Source organism: Limulus polyphemus, unplaced genomic scaffold (genome assembly GCF_000517525.1).
Source record: "Limulus polyphemus unplaced genomic scaffold, Limulus_polyphemus-2.1.2 Scaffold1685, whole genome shotgun sequence".
Taxonomy (NCBI): domain Eukaryota; kingdom Metazoa; phylum Arthropoda; class Merostomata; order Xiphosura; family Limulidae; genus Limulus; species Limulus polyphemus.
The window spans coordinates 224,407-244,688 of record NW_013667295.1 but is presented as its reverse complement, the minus strand read 5'-3'; the positions used below and the strand labels follow the sequence as shown (position 1 = coordinate 244,688).

General features: G+C 32.2%; 1 protein-coding gene across 1 annotated transcript in view; it reads right to left on the bottom strand.

Moving 5' to 3' along the window:
* Positions 1-228: 228 nt before the first annotated feature.
* Positions 229-20,282, bottom strand: part of LOC106464552 (protein JBTS17-like) — a gene marked incomplete at its 3' end in the record, with an annotated part of 39,839 nt that continues 19,785 nt past the window's right edge. Inside the window, exons 8-13 of the mRNA XM_022392284.1 lie at positions 16,020-16,294; positions 9,705-10,037; positions 8,171-8,390; positions 4,387-4,529; positions 1,972-2,225; positions 229-381 (exon numbers count right to left, since the gene is read on the bottom strand). Coding sequence (XP_022247992.1) covers positions 229-381; positions 1,972-2,225; positions 4,387-4,529; positions 8,171-8,390; positions 9,705-10,037; positions 16,020-16,294 — 1,378 coding nt within the window. The remainder of the gene's footprint in view (positions 382-1,971; positions 2,226-4,386; positions 4,530-8,170; positions 8,391-9,704; positions 10,038-16,019; positions 16,295-20,282) is intronic.

Genomic DNA, 20,282 nt, shown 5'->3' with positions numbered 1-20,282 from the left:
ATTTGTTGCATAACTATCACAGTATCTTTCTCATCAGAACATTTCTGGTCCTGCAAAACATCAGACCGGTTATCTTAGGCCCAAAGTAATTTCATAATACAGTTCCATGTCAACCACTGATAAGTTGATATGCCATATGAGCTAATGAGTTAATCCTTTACCAGCTCAAACTATGAAATTGATGATTTAATTAAACCTATTACAAATATTAGAAGCTACAAACTATACCAAGGCTTGCCAGAGCTGTCTTATGTCTTCAAGGTAGCCTTGTATCACAAACTTCATCATACCAGCAGCTCTCAACAAGATCAAAACAGACTGGATCAGATGAGCTAAAGCCTGTCGATCTTCATGCTCTTGAACGCAACAACCATTGAAAAGCTATAATGTACAAACAACATATACATATATATATATATATACATACACACACACACACATATACATATACTAAAAGGTCTGACAGCAATACCAAAACAAAAAAATCTTAAAATAAGCTTAGTAACTTCTGCTAGGTCTACTATTTCTTATTGTGACACCATGCTAAAATTTGTAATTTATTTTTCTTGAATCTTTTTCTTAATTAAACATTTGCATAAAAAATTAAAAAGTCATTTATGTATGTCCCATAATAAATGAATGTCAGTAATTAAAAACTGGGAAACTTTTGATTTCTTCTTCCTCACATAACACTGACTCTTTGGAATGTACAGCTCTTGTCATTGAAATTGGAGAAAGATTTGTTCAGTAATATGAAGTTCATAGTATATTTACTGATCTATACATAATTTAGCCAAGAAAATTATACATTTTATTTACTTATGAAGGAGAAAAACTAAATTTTTATTTCTGAAATAAATCAAAGTTTAGCCACCCACCTAAGCATATAAATACTTGCAGTTAAAAAAACAATGATTATGTTATTAATTTCCAAAAACTAGGCTTCATTAGCAAATTGAATTTCATAAGTTCTCAATCACAAACTTTAATATAAATTAATGTAGAGATAATTGTATATTAAACTCACAAATCCTTTTCATCTAAATGAACAAAAAAGAAAAATAGCATAACAATAACTGAACCAACAGGTTTAATATCCATTATAAAAATCATACTACACTGGAAATGTTATTTGCATATTCCTCTTAATGAGTCCATTCTGGATTTCCCATCAGTAACTGTATTTGTATTTATGGCAAAGCTTCTAAGGCCACAGTCCACTATCCCTAATTTTGAACTACTGATCAGAGGAAATGCAGCTTGTCAGTAGCACCCTACCACCCACATCCCCTGCTAAGAGATTGACTGTTACTCTTATAATGCATCCAAGGTTTAAAGAATGAAAAATATTTTGGAGTATAGCATGGACTTGGACCCAACTCTAAAATTCAGAACTTTAATAACAAAAAACCATCTCATGCCCTTTCACATGAGAGGTATATAAAAACAGTATTTTACATCTATCTTTTGTTTGCCACACAGGATGGCTTTTGTTCAATACCAGAAGTTGTCCACAGTCTAGTTTGACTTTTATCATGCCCATTAGTTCATTGCTTCATCATTTGTGGCATTTAACACAATGACAATAAAATTTCACACCATCTAAGCTTCCATATAGTACTAACAATATTACAGAAACGGATATAACCTCATTTTCTTTCTTATTGAAAATGTTTTCCTCTCATTATACTTCCAAAAAGTATGATTACAATTCCACACTGTTTTTAGTGATAAAATTATTTTTTCAAACTACCGAATATTTGTTTTTGCTACAAGTTCTAAGTAACTGATTTTCATTCATCTAAAAGTGGATCTCTACATGTAAGATTCATCATCATGATAAGTTTATATACATTTTATTATTATCTAAATTAATCTGAAGCAAATTTTGATATAACCTGACCTTGTTTCAACACTACTTTTCTTTAAAGCTAATCAACAAAAGGCCAATAAAAACTGCGATAGACTAACATTGTCTTTATGATCTTGCTGAGGACAGTAGAGAGGGGGTGCTGGAAGATGAACATTATTATCCACTAGGAGTGGAAGGCCTGAGAGAACAGACCACAGTTGGTCTAGCAAATCTTCTAACAGCTCTGAAATAATGGGTAGTCCACAAAGTACTGTAGGAATTAATAATTCTTTCAGAACTGTCACCTGCTCTTCTGATGAAGAAGAAGAAGAAGATGATGATGATGCTTGACCCCACACACCTTGAAGAGATCCTGTAATCGTAATTAAGGTAAAAAAATAAATAAACATTAAGAACAAAAATAACTTGCTTGTACTTGAAAGGTCATAGATAAAAAAATAAGGTTACATCATATAATAAATAAACAATTTAATAAACCTTTTGCCAATCTCAGTTCTTTAGTAATATTTTCAATAAGTGCTTAAAGTTTATTTAATCTACCAAGATCAAATGAGTGCTATTTAAAAACTGCTTCATAAAACAGGCAGTCTGGAAGTTTGATTAACGTTCACTAGTATTTGAGGAAAGAAGATCTAGAACTGAAAACAACAAGATTTCTATCTAACAAAAAATTGGTGTTGTCACTAACAACCAGTAATTTAAAATATTATCAGAGGAAAAATAAAAATTTGTAGCCTGTTGAATAATTAAATGATACTGAAAAATGCTGGTCAAACAAACTGAAGGTCTACTAAAATAAAACAGGTAATAAATTTCAGGACATATTTTTTATTTTCTTAAAATTGCTTTGATAGCTTACTACCTTGTGAGTACTGGAATAGTAGATGAAGTTATACATACATACATACACACACACACACAGAGTTCGAAGTTAACATATATCTGGTAGCATTTTTCTACCCAAGTTTAATATTTGATGCAGTTTAATATTTTATTAATATTTTAAATGCAACATACGTGAATGCTTACTTCTTTCTTTTTAAATGCAGACCTTTAAACATGTTGTTTTTCCAATAGCAGGAAATTATTACTAATAGAGCTTCGCAATTGGTGGGCAACAATTCAAAGTTTAGCACTGCCACATATAGATACTCAGAGGCTCACATTAATGGTGCTTTAATAACATGGATAAATTTCAAGGTAGGAATCTTATCCTATAGATCCAATGTAAAATCAGATGACTGTGTTCAAAGTTTATGATATATCTTGATCTTCACTCCCAGCCATGCTAAAAATCAATATTCTTTATTTAGGGGTATTAAATTAACAGACTTCAAGTTTTGTATCTATTGATTAATTTACAGGCCTTTACAAATGTGTATAGTTTGGTGTAACACCAAGTTTCACAAATCTTTTCAACTTATTGCTACTATGCTAGAATGAGGTGTTTTTGTTGCTTTTTTTTTTCAAGTGCTTGTATAAACAAGTAATAAATAATGTTATTTTGCTACCAGTTTTTCAGCCAGGAGCAAATTCTCACTCAAAAAGTTAAATATATACTAGTGATAGGCTTAACTGACTTGAGTATTTCTGAGCACAGTGTTTTACAGTTAATATTAAAAATTTCATTTAAAACAAGTTATATCGAAATACAGCATTAAAATACAATTATCATTGTAGTAATAAGGAATATATCATATATATATATATATATCCTAAATTTCAGCATTGTTGTTTGTGATAACTCACTACATGAAGAGTTTGATTTCTTACTTCAATGGGTTTTATAAAAGCCAGAATCTTCTGTTAAGAAACACAGTGACATTTTTTATTGTTTTGTTAAGAAGCCTACATTGATAACTTAAAAAAAAGTTTTCCATACATATCTTCTCTTGTTTTGGAACATTTCTTGCAGTTTAACAACAGTAAAATGAGGAAACTTTGGTCAGTTGGTTAGTTTTTGCCAATGTTTACTTCAAGTCCCTCCAACAGTATAATTTTGTAGTACATGATCTTACTTAAGATTCTCACCTGGGTAAGTTCCCTACCACTTCAAAGTGTATTATGAGTTTTTGTATTTTGATATATATACATCTATATGAATATTTTTTTACAAAGTGATTAAAAATCAATATAAAAACAATGAAGTTATCTTGATCATATTACTAAAGTTCCAGAGTATATTTTACTGTTTGAATTCCAAATATTGTAAGATATTATCAATAAATTTGTTTGTTGACACAATAAATTGGAAGTCTGAAAGTTTTAATTTATATAAGATTCATGATCAAAACAAGTGTTATAGCCAACTAAGTTAATGCTATGTCATTCCAACATTTTAGACTTTCATGTTCACTCAATAAAAAGACATGTAAATAATGCAGTGCATACTTTATTGAGTTGAAACAATCGCACATGAACAACCCCTTTTCTTACATTCATGTTTCTTCCAGAAACAGTCATTGCTTGAAGATTCATTAAAGTGAAAGTTTATATATATCATATTTACAAACCTTTCTTAGGGCTTGAAGTCAAGTTCACTTCAGAACTCAAAGCACCTGGGTGACAAACTTCAACTGTAAGATATTCCATCACTTTGGTCCGAATGATTTCGATAAACAGTTTTTGAATTTTGTACATCTGACATTTACATCCTCTGTGAAGTATAGATAAAAGGCATTAGTCTTTCTTACAGCCTTAAAATGAAAAACTGACAAAAAATACTTAGAAATGATATTCAGCATAAAACATTTTAAGGGCGTAAATACCACCCAAAACTTCTTTAAACAACTTTAATTATTGTTCACTTTAAATAAATGATAAATTATGATATTCTCACTATTTTAATTCCATTTTATGATGTACAAGCACAATCACATAAACATCTAGAGATGTTTGTAAAACTGAAACTATAAATTATTTATATATTTTCTACAGAAAAGTGATAAAAAAACCTTTGTTTTCAAGAATATTCCTTTCTTTAAGATATACAAGTTCAAGTATCATCAATATCATATGGTATTCCGAAAGTAAAATATATATAACAATTTTTTCTTACATTATATAGCATTGAATTATTATGTTCTCACAAGTTTATTTAAAATACACTTTTTCTGAAATTATAAAACAATTTATACTAGACTACTCAATGTGGCTATAATAAATATGTATTTTAAACCCAATTTTAAAGTTAACACATCAGTAATACTACTACTGATCATTCCCAGTTGTTTTTTATGTCTGTTAATTTTGCTATTAAATATATTTTCAAAACAGCAACTTCTGATGTTCTAGTAGGCTTGATTTAAAGATAAAATGCAGGATATCTGAATGCACCAGGAAGACATTTCAAATACACTTAAAAAACAATAAATCCAAAAATGTTCATGTTCATGTCAAAGATATTTTGTTTTTACTTAACATAGTTTTTTAGCTATTTCTAATGCAATTATAATAAACAAACAAGTAAACCTAAATACCCAGCTAATGCTGTAGCCTACTCTTCATTATCAACAATCTAGGCTACTGAACTGGTAATATTAACCATACATCTATTTTAATTTTTTATCTAAATTAAAACGAATTGTAATTTTACTTTAAATTATACTGATTATTCTGAACAGTTAGTTTAATATAAAGATTTATGACTAATCTAAGTCTCCTAAGTTAGCCTAACCTTGCGAGATATTATTGGGTGTACACCCAAAAATAACATTAACAGTGGAGGTGTCCAACTGACGAAATAATGCACTCTAATTATTCTGAGTTACATAATTTGAACAGAATATTTAATTAGTTATGCTCATTACTAGGTACACTTTTAGTTCTGATCTACGTAGGTAGCTTGCTTTCATCAGAAGTTAATATTAATTACTTAGTATCACTGAAGTGCAGGAAACAGAAAATATAAAACAATATCCTCTTCTAATTAATATTAAATAATAGCTGTTGGCTTCAAGTACTGTTATAAGATAAACTTAAAATCAATCAATCAATATTTATACACACCTTTCTTCATAAATGTAAGTTAAAGTTAAGACTAACTGACAACAGTCAAAGACTACAAAATACAAATGGTATTTCATAATTTTATCGACTAGAATGCGACAATGATTTTTTAAAGATATTTATGAAATAGAAAACCATCCCAGTCAATATTAAACAATACAAGATTCATTTTATCAATGTACTATGTAAGGTGTTTGTGGCATATCCAATCACAAATGCATCTGTGGTCTTTAAGATTTTAACATGGTTAGAAATCTCTATGCTTTAGTATAAACTGCTAAACATAAATAATTATAACAAAGAAGAAATACAACAGTTTAATGTTGAGCTCTGCTAACCATGCTCTCCACCAGGTCTCTTAAGCCTACGTATAATCATGGTTGTGATATGATGAATTAATTATACATTCATTAACTTTGAAGACAATCTAAACTAACAGAAGAAAGACCCTTAGTAGCACAATAATGGTCACTTCTTGATACCCATCTTATCAAAAATAAATTATTTTCTATACATTGCAATTATTTTCTCTGCTATTGTTGAACTGATGAAAATAACACCTGTGTTTGAAGTTTCGCTAGTCAGAAATTCAGATAGTTCTAAACTTCAGAGGTTTGTCAGGTGGCATTTAAGCAGTGTCAGATTTTTTTGCTCTCTCTTGCTAACAGAAACAGTTTGAATATGTCTGAACATATTAATCACACATTAAATATCCCAACATGGAAATTTTGATCTTTTGATTTGTATAATTCCCATTACTTAAACAACAATTGTATTAATACACACACACACATCACCACCACCACCACATCAAAACATTATACACAGAAGCTCCTTCCCATGCATTGAAGCAGAACTGTATGGTGAAACACAATAGGATATATTTAGCAGCTTCAATAAAATGTACTGAGTGCCTAGTGTACAAGATGTAGGTAGGTCAGTATCTATTTTCTAACCAAAGTCTTACTGTTGTTCTGTTCTATTTTATTGCTTATTTACAATGATAATGACACTCTCTATTGGGAGTTTATGTTATAATTGAAGTTCCATATGTATTTTCTAGTCAAACAGTTAGTGTTACCCTGTTATGTTTTGTTATTTATATACCATTATGTTTATTAGATATATTTAATTAATCAACAATTTTACGTTAAAAAGACTAACTGTTAATCTGCTTGGAACAGTGTTAAATAAATATTTGTTTTGTTTAAGTCAAGTGCAGTTCTTTTAACTGGCTACAATATGGTGTTGATTATTGCTTGTACCAAAAAACATGTGTACATAAACAACATGCATTTTATATTTTCATTGCAAATACAAAAACATAATTACTGTTCTATATAAAGTTTCAAACTACGTGTGAATGTTTTACTTCATTATCTGTAAAATGAAACAGTTTTCAACCAAATATAAAGTAGCAGCTATGGTGAAATCATCATTAAATTAAGCAAATTAGTACTATCGTTCAGTAATGTATGTGTTCCAAACTTTCACGGGTCAAAATCTATGCTTCAATATAACCCTAAGATATGGACTTTTATTTATAACAACAAGTGCTTGAAAATAGTTTCTTTCAACTAAGATGATATGATTGGTCTTTCTTTTCAATAGGAGCAATGTAACTAAAAATAAAATAGCTTTACTTTGGTGTTCAATAACTGTCACATGCTTTCCTTCATATTCTCAAACAGAATATAAGGCCTATCTCTATATAAAGCTACTACATGCATCATCTGTTCTCAATAGCATTCACTATGCCTTGCAATATCAGGCACAATAAAAAAATTTTTTATTTAAACCAGCAATCTCATACTGTTTAAAGAGAAAGAAAAAAAAAGGCAAAGATAATTTGCAAGAAAAGCAACTTAGCAGTATAATACAGTTTTGAGAAACCTCTAACATGCCCAAACTTTGAATGAAATCTATGATTCTCATTGGGTCTCTGATAACATTCTTTTTTGCTTAGACAAGTAGTTGTGAGGCATAATCAATTTAAATAACAGGTTTTCTTTATAATCATTCACAGGTGTTTGGTTTGGAACCTACTAACACCTAACAAAATTACAAGTTCAGTTATTTGTTTTAGCAGAAAGCCACATTAAACTATCTGCTGTTTCCACCACAGGGAATTGAACTCCAGATTTTAGCATTGTAAGTCTGTAAACTTACTGCTGATCCACTAGGGGACAAAATGTAAAAGACATCTGAGTTTGATTATTTATAAGTAATCTTATTAAAATAAAAAAATAAATTTTAACTATTTTTAAAATATTCAGTTTCAATGCTTACTCCTTATTATGGACAAGAGAATGGCCATCCAACCAAGTGACAGAAAGAATTACAGCAGTCTTCCAATCATTTAATCTGTATGCCAGCCAGACTGCCTCACTCCATTGGCCCACTTGAAGCAGTAATTCAACAATGTAGCTTGGGGTTAAAACTTCACTCAAACCTTCTCGTGTTAAATGAGATGTAACTTCTTCTCGATGAATAAATATCTTACGGACACCTAAGAAAGAGTAATTATAAACATTATAACAAGGCATAATGAAATTACAAATATGCATTAAGGTCATGTGTAAAAGTAAGATTTGGGTGAACATAAAGTAGTTTCAGTCTTCAAAGTACAACAAAAATTCAGTGGAAGATACAAATACAAAAAAAAAGTAACAAAGAGTACATTAATAATGGTTGGAGATGGCTTGAATGGGTAATGAAGAAAAGCTTTAATATAAGTTTAACATAACAGCAAATGTACAACGTTTCGACAAGCTTTTGTCATCATCAGGTATGATGACAAAACCTTGTCGAAACGTTGAACATTTGCTGTTACATTAAACTTAAATTAAAGTTTTTCTTCATTACCCATTCAAGCCGTCTCCAACCATTATTAGTCTAAAAGTGGGTTCCTCGTCATCAAAAAAAAAAGTACATTAAGCCTGTGCAAACTATTGTATGAGTGAATAAAAAGGTGTAAACGATGCATAAGTTGGTTTAACATTGTACAAAGAGGTGTAAACTCCTCATTATATAAGTAAAACTTGTTTATAAAATTCCCATTTAGCCACATTTGTACAATACTGACTGACAAATAGTATGAGCAGCATATGTAGACAAGAGAGTTAACACTAGCAAAATACTTTAACTCGTTAAACTTTGGAAGCACAATTCCATTGGGCACTCTCTAATTTATGATAACTACTGAATAAACATAATATCCCGAAAATTGTTTAATTTCAATGTCTAAGTTCAAGGGAGGTCCAGTTCAATCTACACTTTGAACAACATGTGTTATTGGGTTATACTAGTTCCAGAGAATTCCACTCATCATCAGTAACCCTGAATGCAAGTTAACCAAAGAGAGATAAGCTAGACCTATATCATAGTGAAAAGCATCAAACATATTGTTGGTATGAACTTGCTTTCTCATAGTGACCACAAAGCATGTTAACCCCAACAGTATGTTTGACATTGCAAATGACCCTACACATTCTGTAAATCAATAATTAAATGACAGTTTTGTCTACATAAAGATATAAATTATGGCAAAAAGTTTCAGTTTGATCCATTCTCAAAATTAACTACTTTTATATTAGAATTTTTAGCTTCAAAAGCAGCTTTAAACATATTATTTCACATTAAGCTAAAAACAGATACAAAATACTTCTTATGTCAAGTGGCTTCCAATTTTAAATAACTCAATCTCGATACAAAGTATTGGGTATTATTATAAGTGAATGTTACAAAGGAAACAAAACATAATTCAAAAATAATCAAAAATACATTTTTAATCCTTTAAAATAAATCACATATGCAAACTAACCTGTGTTTTCATATTTCCTACACAAGAGTGAAGAAAGAGGTCTAGGCTGATGAACAGGATGAACATATAGTACTTCATTCACAAAGTAAGCTCCAAAAAATATAGCAAATGATTTCACCACTTTCATGACACCTTTATATTCTTGGTTTGCTGTCAGAAAGATACCTTGTTCTTTTTCAGAACATATATTCACTCTAAAGCCATTGCTCATGGCAAGCAAGATGTTGATGTATTCTGTAGCTGCTTGTATTTGATAGTCAATAAAAAGGGAATACAAGATACAATGAAGAAAACGGCTCACCAAACGCTGCTGTTTTTCACTCATATCCTTTTCTGTTAAAGCATAAAAGATACTCGTTTTAAAGAATAAGCCCTATTAATAAGTTTACAACGTCTTATGTTTCAAACAACTGAAGAGATCTTAGGATGCCATATACTTCTCTACACTTGACAGTTATGATATTTCTAGGGCATTCAGGAACATATTTTATTTTACAATAATAATGGTTGTACCCAATAATAAATGTTGATAATCCCTATGCAAATTTCAATGTGACAGCAAATGTTCTTGGCTTAGTTTTTATCGAAACACAGCATATCAACATACATGTACAAGACTCTAAACACTGCTCTTATATTAAAACTAAATAACATATCAAATGCAGTATTGATTCTGTGTACAAAGTTTTGGATAGTTGTAAAATTATCATTAAAATAATAATGTTTAGTTGTAAAATTATTATCAGTAAAAATGTAAGTCAGTTGTAAAATTATTTTAAAAAGTATTAGTTAATGGTAAGATCATTATTATGGCAAAAAGTATTAGTTAGATATTTCTAAACAAGAACCACCACAGCTACAAGGACCTTAAACATTTAAAATAATCAATAAAAAATACAAGTGGAACAAAACATTTGTATTAGGAGTTTCTAAATGTGGTATGTGGTAGCTGTCTCAACTGGTACCTCAGCTAAAAATCTTCCTGGCTTAAGATCCCACTTCTAGTAATCAGCCTTTGACTATGATAAGTATTATTATAAGTGAATGTTACAAAGGAAACAAAACATAATTTAACAATAATCAAAAATACTAAGCTATCTAAATTGGTACCTCAACTAAAAATCCTCTAGGTTTAATATCCCACTTCTAGTAATCAGACTTCTACTTGACCACTTTTTAACCAAAGATGCATAATCAAAAAAACATAATACAAGAGAAAACAAACAATTTTCACACAAAACTGCTTGACTTGTAGATGAAATCTCCAAGAGCTTTCTGGTTCACAATGTTCAAGATTAAAATATTCATGAATGTGAGAAAAATTAAGACATAATTTAATGTTTTTTTAACCCACAAAGTGAATAGTTTAAAATAATATTGGAAGTTTGAATATCATACCTCTGTAAAGTATTTATATAACATACTATAAGAACATCCCAATGTACATACTGTCTTTAGAAATATGCAATGATAACCAACAGGCAAAAATAGATATGAAATATTTTGCAAGAAAGTGAACTATTCCTGTTACATATATTTTGTAAGTATATGTAGATACTTGACTATGAGTAAAACTCGAGGGAAATTTACATAGCTGCTAGTACTTTAACCAGAAAGGAGATTCTTATAACTCAAGTTTCCCCATACACGCACTACAGACATTTTGCAAATTACTGTTTTATGAATGTAGGACACTACTCCACTCACTGTTTTCTACCCTGTTGGCCAATCGAACCTTACTAACTTCAAACAAATTAAACCTTTTTTATTTGGAACCTTGTTCTCATATTTTCATAACAGAGACAACACTTTCATACACAGTTTTCTACCCTAATAAACAAAGGCACTTATCAAACCTCATGTAAAAGTAAATTTTTATTTTATACAGCAGGAGTTCTCAACCAGTGGTACAAAGGCTGGATCCAGGTGATAGATAACAAGGATTATTAATTGAAGAAATTTCATGCTTTAGCCAGCATATTTTCATTACATCACCATTTCTCCAGTGCATCCCACTCAACTCTATCAAAATGAACTCTGCCACACTGGATATGTCATTACCAAGTTCTGTACCATAATTTAGGACATTTTGAGGTAATGATGATAATCAAATTGGTACATAGTTTTGTGATTGTGATATTACAGATTAAAGACAGACTAATGATATGAATTATGGTTGAAAAAAAGTGACACTTTAAAGAGGCCAAGAAGTGATATTGATAAAATAATACATTCAACTGTTGAGATTGGTTGGTTGGTTGGTTGGTTGTTTTGAATTTCCCACAAAGCTACACAAGGGCTATCTGCGCTAGCCATTCATAATTTAGCAGTGAAAAACTAGAAGGAAGGCAGCTAGTCGTCATCACCCACTGCCATCTCTTGGGCTACTCTTTTACCAACAAATAGTGGGATTGACCATCACATATTATAATGCCCCCACAGCTAAAAGAGCAAGCATGTTTGGTGTGACGGGGATTTGAACCTGTGACACACAGATTGCGAGTTGAGCACCATAACCATCCGGCCGTGCCAGGCCTCAACTATTGAGAGTGATGTAAAGAAATTGTAACTGATGATTGTCCTACTGGGCCTCAAACTGAGAGGGTACTAAGCCCTGGCATAAAGCCTAGATCTACAACCATGTGTGGAAATTAGAGTAAATGGAGTAAACCTACAAGGAAATATGATTTTAGTTAGAAGTGAAGACTTTAAGCCTTTACAACAGTGTAATTGTCAATTGTAAAGTCAATCTTTAAAAACACTCTCATCCTCAACAACATTTTCATATAAAACATGATAACATAAAAGATAGACCTGCTGATTATTTTAAATGCTAACTTAATGAATACAAATATAGTCGAAAGAACATTCAATACCATACTTCTGACCAGGAGGGGGAACCAGGGGCCTGTGCCTTCCCAATATCTCTATGAATATGGACTTGGTTATTATTTTAGTGAATGTAATTCTGTTTATTTCTATGCATATGATGTATGTGTGATATGGTTTACAGATATATATATATATATATATATATATACACACACACACACATATATATCTAACCTTGGGTACCCATCCTCTGGCCAGGTTATGAGATTAATAAAATGTGGGAGTGGATGCTATAATAAATAACACAAAAATCCTAACTTTCACACAATTTATTTATAACATAGCATATTATTACAGTATTCATTATTACCTTACCAATAGTTTGGTATAAACTTTATTAACTTACTATGTATATACTTAAAACATGGTATACATTGTATGATGGTCAGGGTGAATTTGTAGGAAGAGGTAGCAGCCAAATTAGTGGCAGTAGGTGTGCTTTCTGTTAGCTGCTTTCAACACCCAGCTCTTACTGTCCTTCCACAGTGTTTCATGGGATTAATTAAGTGATGGTCATTGGCTTCAGAAGTGCCTTACAAGCTGAAGTTGAAAGGTCATGGGTATAACTCAAGAAATAGCTTTTCACATCAGCCTTATTGTGGTTGTTGGAGTAGAAATTTCAGTTGAGTTTATGTAGTACAGCAATACTGGTGGCCTTTATTTTTCATTGCATTCCTCCATAGAGAATATTAGCAGACTCTCAGAGATATAAGATATTTGTGTGCCCCCCCCCCCCATGCAGTGTGTATGTTCTGTTATAAAAAATTTAATAAAGTTTTTATTTGTTTTGGTGTAAGGACATGGCACCATCTATGAATGTAGTTATTGTTAGCTTACATCAAAGATAATAAATGCTCAATAACAGCACTAATGGGAGGAGGAGGGGGTTGTGAGGCTCCATTAACATACCCCTTGTTCCAAACTATCATCCCACAAAGTATGGTTGAGATTGGCCCAGTGACCAAGTAGTAGTTAGTTAATGGACAAACAGACAAACACACAGATTTCTGGGGATGTATGTATGTATGTATATATAGATATACATACATTATTTACATTATTTATGTGTTTAACATGCCTCCCCCTCCCCCCCAATAGCAGTTAAATTTACATTCCTGTGCATGGATCTACTTCTGACAAACTTAAAGCTCTTAAACTTTCATATCACGCAAGTCTTAAAATAGCTCATTGTGGAAAGTCTCCCATAATTAGTAAAAAATTGATACTACCTGTCACAAAATATAGTTTCTGTTATACTTGGTAATAAACCTACCAAACAAAACTGACTTTATTACTCTGTCAAATGACATAATATCCAGAGGTATTTGTCATATGCCTTTGAAAGTTTAAGAAAAGCTTGTAGAGTCTGTTAAGTTGATTCAATTCATATCTTGTAATATAAATGGATGACAGATCTTCTTTGTTTTCATATGATAAGAGTACAACATGAAAATAGAGAAGGATGTGTGTGAAAGGTTTCTGGTACAAACCACAGAAGAAGAAATTTTCTGAAAGCTTGATGATTTGCACTGGAGTTTGAATGGATGGAGCCTGGGCCAGCAAAAGAAAATATGGTGAAGCCATGAAGAAAATAAAGAAAGTGGCATCAGATGCCAAGTTCACACACTATTGCATTCACTACAAAGCATTGACCTCCAAACAAATGCCAGCCACTATAAATTTGTTTTGGATAAAGCCTTCCACGTGGAAAACTTCACTGAAATGCATGCATCAGATTTCAGCTTACTTCTATTGCCTTGTAATGAAATGGGTAATATCAATGAGAAGCTGTTCCTCCACACTGAATTAAGACAGTATTCCAAGGGAGAGTGCTAACTCAGATACTTGAATTCTACTCAGAAGTACTCATGTTATTAAATTGGAATTAATTCTAAGCTTTGCACAAATTTCGAAGTCTGGCCCCTCACTTGGCTTACTTGGCAGATTTGTTTATATTCCTGAATGAACTCAATCTTTGTCTGCAGATGTTGAACTCCAAAGCTTTCTAAGTGCACAACAAAAGGAAAGCAATGATCCAGAGGCTGCAAATCATTTGAGCCAATGTGGAAGATGTTAATTTTGTAGAATTGCCAATGTTGGAAATTTTCTGCTTGAAAATGATATTGATTTTAATCCTGAAGTTGTGAAGGATATTAAATAGGAATGCTCACATTTAGCAAATAGTTTCAAGATTATTTTATCCAAAAAAAAAGGTTAATAAGTAAGATATGGATCAGTCAGCCTTTCAGTATTGAACACAACAACTTACCAAGTAGATATTTTAACAAGGAAAAAGAAATGTTTTGATCGTAATATGGATTACTTAATGAAATGAAGAAACTGGCTTTAACTGACAGTTGGTTACAAAGAAAGGATTGGTACATGGTGATATCTGAAAAAAACAAGTTACTTCCTTATTGCCATTTGCTACCACCTATTTACATGAAACAGTCATCTCAACACTAATTGTAATTAAGAATAAATACAAAACAATGCTCAAAACAGAACTGGACTTAAGACTAAAGCCCATAAAAATTTCACCCAATATTAGATGACTCAGCACAGAAAACCAGGCACAACCTTCACATTAACGTTGAATTAAACAGCTTATAAAATTCACAGTATAATAGTCATTGTGGTTTGTTCTATTCTGGTACTTACCTAAGTTACATTATTAGTGACACTTGGTCCTTAAAAGAATTTTATTTATGAAAATCACAATTTCATAGTCATTGTGGTTTGTTCTTACTTTTTTTGTGCTTATCTAAGTTTCACTGTTAGTAATATTTGGTCCTTAAAAGTAGTTCACTTCTGAAATTCACAGTTTAATAGTCATTTTGTTTGTTCTTATCTTTCTGGTACTTATCTATGTCACAATGTACTTGGTCCATAAAAGTATTTTATTCATGAAATTCACAAAGCAAGATAGGAACAATGGATAAAACTGTCTATTAAATGTTTTGAAAGAACAAGGATTCCATCATTATTAATCTATATAAGAGGAAACAAATACAATTACAGTAACAGAGGTACAAAGCTAAATATTAACAATAAAATCAAGTTAGAACATCATTAAGTTGTAAGAAAATTGTGTGGTGTTGAGAGAAGGAAGGAAATGTTTAATTAATCAGCTTTCTTTTTTCTGAAGTTTAGTTTAAGACTTAGCAGAAACAAGAATTCTAAAGTTTGACATACTGACAGAATATCTTGTCTTACATATTCACTGTGCTAATGTATTTTGGAGTGAAAGAGATTGTTCACTGTTCTGTCTATTTTAATATATTTTGTTCTGTAATAAGTCTACGTTTTCTAGCTAATGAATCATTGGAGTTTGTTTTTATCATTTTGGCATGTATATAAGTCACATTATTAGTGGCACTTTGTTAAAAACTGCTGCTGTATGGAACATTTCTTCTAACTTACTTTTCAGAAGCTTAGACAACTTCTTCATCCACAATTTTCTAGCTTGAGAATGTTTTCCTTTTATATGAAGTGAGAAACCACCTTCTTTAGGCCTCAGAGTTTGGATCTTCCCTTTCTCAATCTTTAGTAGCAATTTTCTGTTTTGAAGATGCTTTTGCACCTGACACAGACACTTCAAAGCATCCTCATACAGATTTCCTCCTAGCGTTGAAGCTGTAGCTTTGTGATAGTACTTCACAGTCACAGAATATAAACATTCCCAAGATTTCAGCACCCTGGAATATGCATAACAATATGTTCTTCACAGACTTTTATAACAGTCTTAACAAATACATATAATGCTCACATAACGCTACATTTCACTAATCATAAATATTATGTAAGATTTGTTTGTTCGTTTTAAAGAAAAGCCACATTGTGCTGTGTCCACTGCAGAGAATTGAACCCCAAATTTTAGCATTGTAAGTCCATAAACTTACTACTCTTCCACTGGGGGACTATTATGAAAGAAACTCAAAGTTTCTGAGAAGAGAAAATATACTTGTTGTCTTAACTAACATTATAAATTTTGTTCCTTACATAAATCTCCTATTTAAAACTAAAATGCACCCCAGATTAGTTCAAACCATTAGAATAGTAAGCCTATGAAACATTTACTTAAAATGCAACAATTACAAAAGCAGTTTTAAATAACAGAACAGGATTGTTTATTGAAAATTATTTTCATCATTTACACAAAATACTCATAAACACTAACTACATAGCAACTTTTAGGCATTATCTCAATTGTTAGAATAACTTATAATAACTCATCTTACTTCTTAAGTTACCACATGATATCACAAGCTATAATTAAGGCCTTAATCAAAAATGTACTTCAGGTTATTCTAGTTGTATGTACTTTGATCAAAGATGTGCTTTGGAATACACTAATGGTGTGTACCTTGATCAGAGATGTGCTTTGGCATACACTAATGGTGTGTACCTTGATCAAAGATGTGCTTTGGAATACACTAGTGGTGTACACTTTGATCAAAGATGTGCTTTGGAATACACTAGTGGTGTGTACCTTGATCAAAGATGTGCTTTGGAATACACTAGTGGTGTATATCTATCAAAGATGTGCTTTGGGATACACTAGTGGTGTGTACCTTGACCAAAAATGTGCTTTGGGATAATATAGTGGTGTGTACCTTGGCCAAAAATGTGCTTTAGGATAATATAGTGGTGTATACCTTGATAATTTATCAAAAGATCTTTTCCATAACATTTGTTAATCTATTATTTTGATATTTAGATTTCATAAATGTTAATGTAAGTACACCTCTGATAAAATTCCAATAACTTTTAAATGCCAGATACCAAAAAAAAACTGCCCAGACTGGATGTATATCATACATTGCTAGGTTAGCAGGTAAACTGGAAATTATAATTTTCTGAAACTAAAAATGTATTTCTGATAGATACTTACCTCTTCTCATATAATAACTTTCCTCGATTTGTGCTGCCCTCTATATGTGCAATTTTCACTCACCACTAGCCTTGAGGCTCCCGCCTAATATCACATGTTTACACATGGTATAGTTTCGTTGTTGCATGCACATGAGCATGAGACAACTCTACACCAATAGGAGTGTGACACACACTCCTAGTGCAGCTGACTCCCTCGATACTGTAGAGCACAATCATCAATTTGGATGGGTGGGAAGTGTGAGAAAGGAAAGTATCTATCAGATACCTCTACATTTCCAGTGTAGGAAAATTATAACTTCCAATAAAAGACCTTACCTTTTCTCACATAATAGATAGAATCCTACACTGACCTAGTGGAGGGACTGGTGCTAACTTACCCAGAAGAGCACCCTTCAGAAAGCATCTCAAGAGAACCATGTAATGTGACCCCTTGAGGAAGAGGAAACATATATGTGGAAGACTGTACCACATCTGAACCAGGTATACTACTCACCCTTGATGAATTAACGTGGCTCCAAGTGGGAAAAAAAAAAGAAGGCATATCCGATAATCACACAGACGTGCCATTGGTGTAGTGGCTAGAGCGTATCAGACCATAATCAGTGGTTCAACTCCAGTCCAAAACCAATTGTACCAGAAATGGAACATCCAGTCCTTGGTAGGAGAAGAATCCTTACTGTCTTCACCTCTGGTCTAAAAACTGAAAGAAAACTTCAGTTCTAAGAATCCAAGCCAGCACATGTGTGCAGATGCAGTACACAATCAACACCAGCCACCAGGTAACCCGACATCTGAGCAACGATAGGAAGGTGGGATGCAATGAGGAGGGTCAACTCCAGTCCAAAACTATGTGACATTGTGAATTTATCATCCAGTCCATGGTAGGAGGAGGGTACCAGCCCAACCATATGTGTGAGGACTTATGTTGGCCAGTCCAGCACAACCAGGAACCGACATTCAGATGGCAGTAGGAAGGAGGGTTTGCAGATGGAGGGATGAACTGCATATGGTGGATTTTTTCAGTCCAAAACCAATCTGCATCTGGAATTGTCCATCAGATCCATGGTAGAAAGAGTGTACAAATCATATACAATGGCATAACACCACTGCCTTACTCTTAACTGAGTGGGAAGGGTCCAACCCAGGAGAAAGCCTCCATGATCCAGCACCCCAGCAGCTAGGAGCTAGTAAATGGCAAGGACTCATGTAATTCACTGGAAGAAGGGGGAAAGAGTGTTGGGAAGTCCAGAGAAATGCAACACTAAAGAAAGTGCAATGGGTGACTGCAGAACCCTATTTTTAAAAGCAGGTCAAACTTGAAGGATCTAGTCAGGAACAGAGGGATGGGCAGCAATTCCTTCCTTGCTTTACTCATGCTAGTCAATGAGTGTATGATCAAGGATGGCATAATTATGACACAATACACGGCAAGGATAAATCTACAAGAGATCTTGCAGAACACCCCATCTCAACAGTGAGCATTGTAGACCTTAAAAATCATCCAGTGTGGATTTGAGAATTAGTATACCTGGACAAGCACCACTCACAACAGAGTGGTTTCAATATAGAAAACTTTGTGACCCTGAAAAGGAAATATAGAAAGAAAAAACTTACCCACTCACTGTTGAACTGATGTGAGGAGCATGGCATTATCAGTATACAATATTCAGAAGAGAAGGACACAGCCACATGATGGAGGTAATGGGAGATGAATGTGGACCACATGCCAGTCTGGATGATGTCTTCCAAAGAATGCCAGAGATGAAAAGCAAGGAAAAAGGTAAGGTGCTGTATTTGATGAAATGACACCCAGAAAAAATATTTGGAATCGGGAAACCAGGAAGAATAAGCAAATTTGATAAGTTGGCAAATGCAACCTTGAGGGCCATGATGACACATCTTTTGGAGAGGAAGGGTTCCAATGGATAAATGAACAGTACGGGAACCATGAAAGGAAGCTGTGTGGTTAATATAACATATGATAACATACACATGACAGAGAATTCTATTTGGATCTGAATGGGATTACAAATGTGAAATGGAAGGTAGGGAAAGTGTTGGAAAAAACAACAACTGGGATACAGGAGAACATAGGTACACTAATAAAGAACATGTTATAACCTCATAACCGCAGTGGTATACATAACTCTGAAAGTACTTATTGCATCTTCTCAAAATTTGGCAAGCTTTCAGTTAACAAAAAATCTGAATTTTTAATTAAGTATTTCTACTAAAACTTTCTGTTTAATTATATGGTGTCAGAGTGTTGACTGCTCTGAGTGCAAAGTGATTTTCATATTAAGATTAAGAATACTTTCCTTCATCTGAAAATTTTCAAATTTTGTTTGCATAATCCCTAAAATCTAAATAAATATCAAATGTTTTTCTTTTCAGAAAAACCTTATATTTTATCCGTTATTTTCTCTACCCTAACTCTATACAAGGTTGGTTAATTGTAACCACTAAAAAAAGAATCAAAATAAATCTAAATTATCCTTTTTTTCTTTCTAGAATGACTTCAAATTGTAACATGAAACTTGATTTATTTTTTTCCTAAATAATTTAAATATTGTAACAGTATACACCTGTTTATACTTACATTTTTGTTTTGTTTTACTGCCCTTTAAACCGTGTCTAAACTAATATTCCCACCATAAAATTTGAAATTATTTGCCAAACTTACAGCTCACATTAAATTACATAACAATTACATTATTGAATAACACAATAGATGCTAGTGAGAGTACCTTACAAAAATGTTTATTTATTATTAATTATTTTACCTAATCT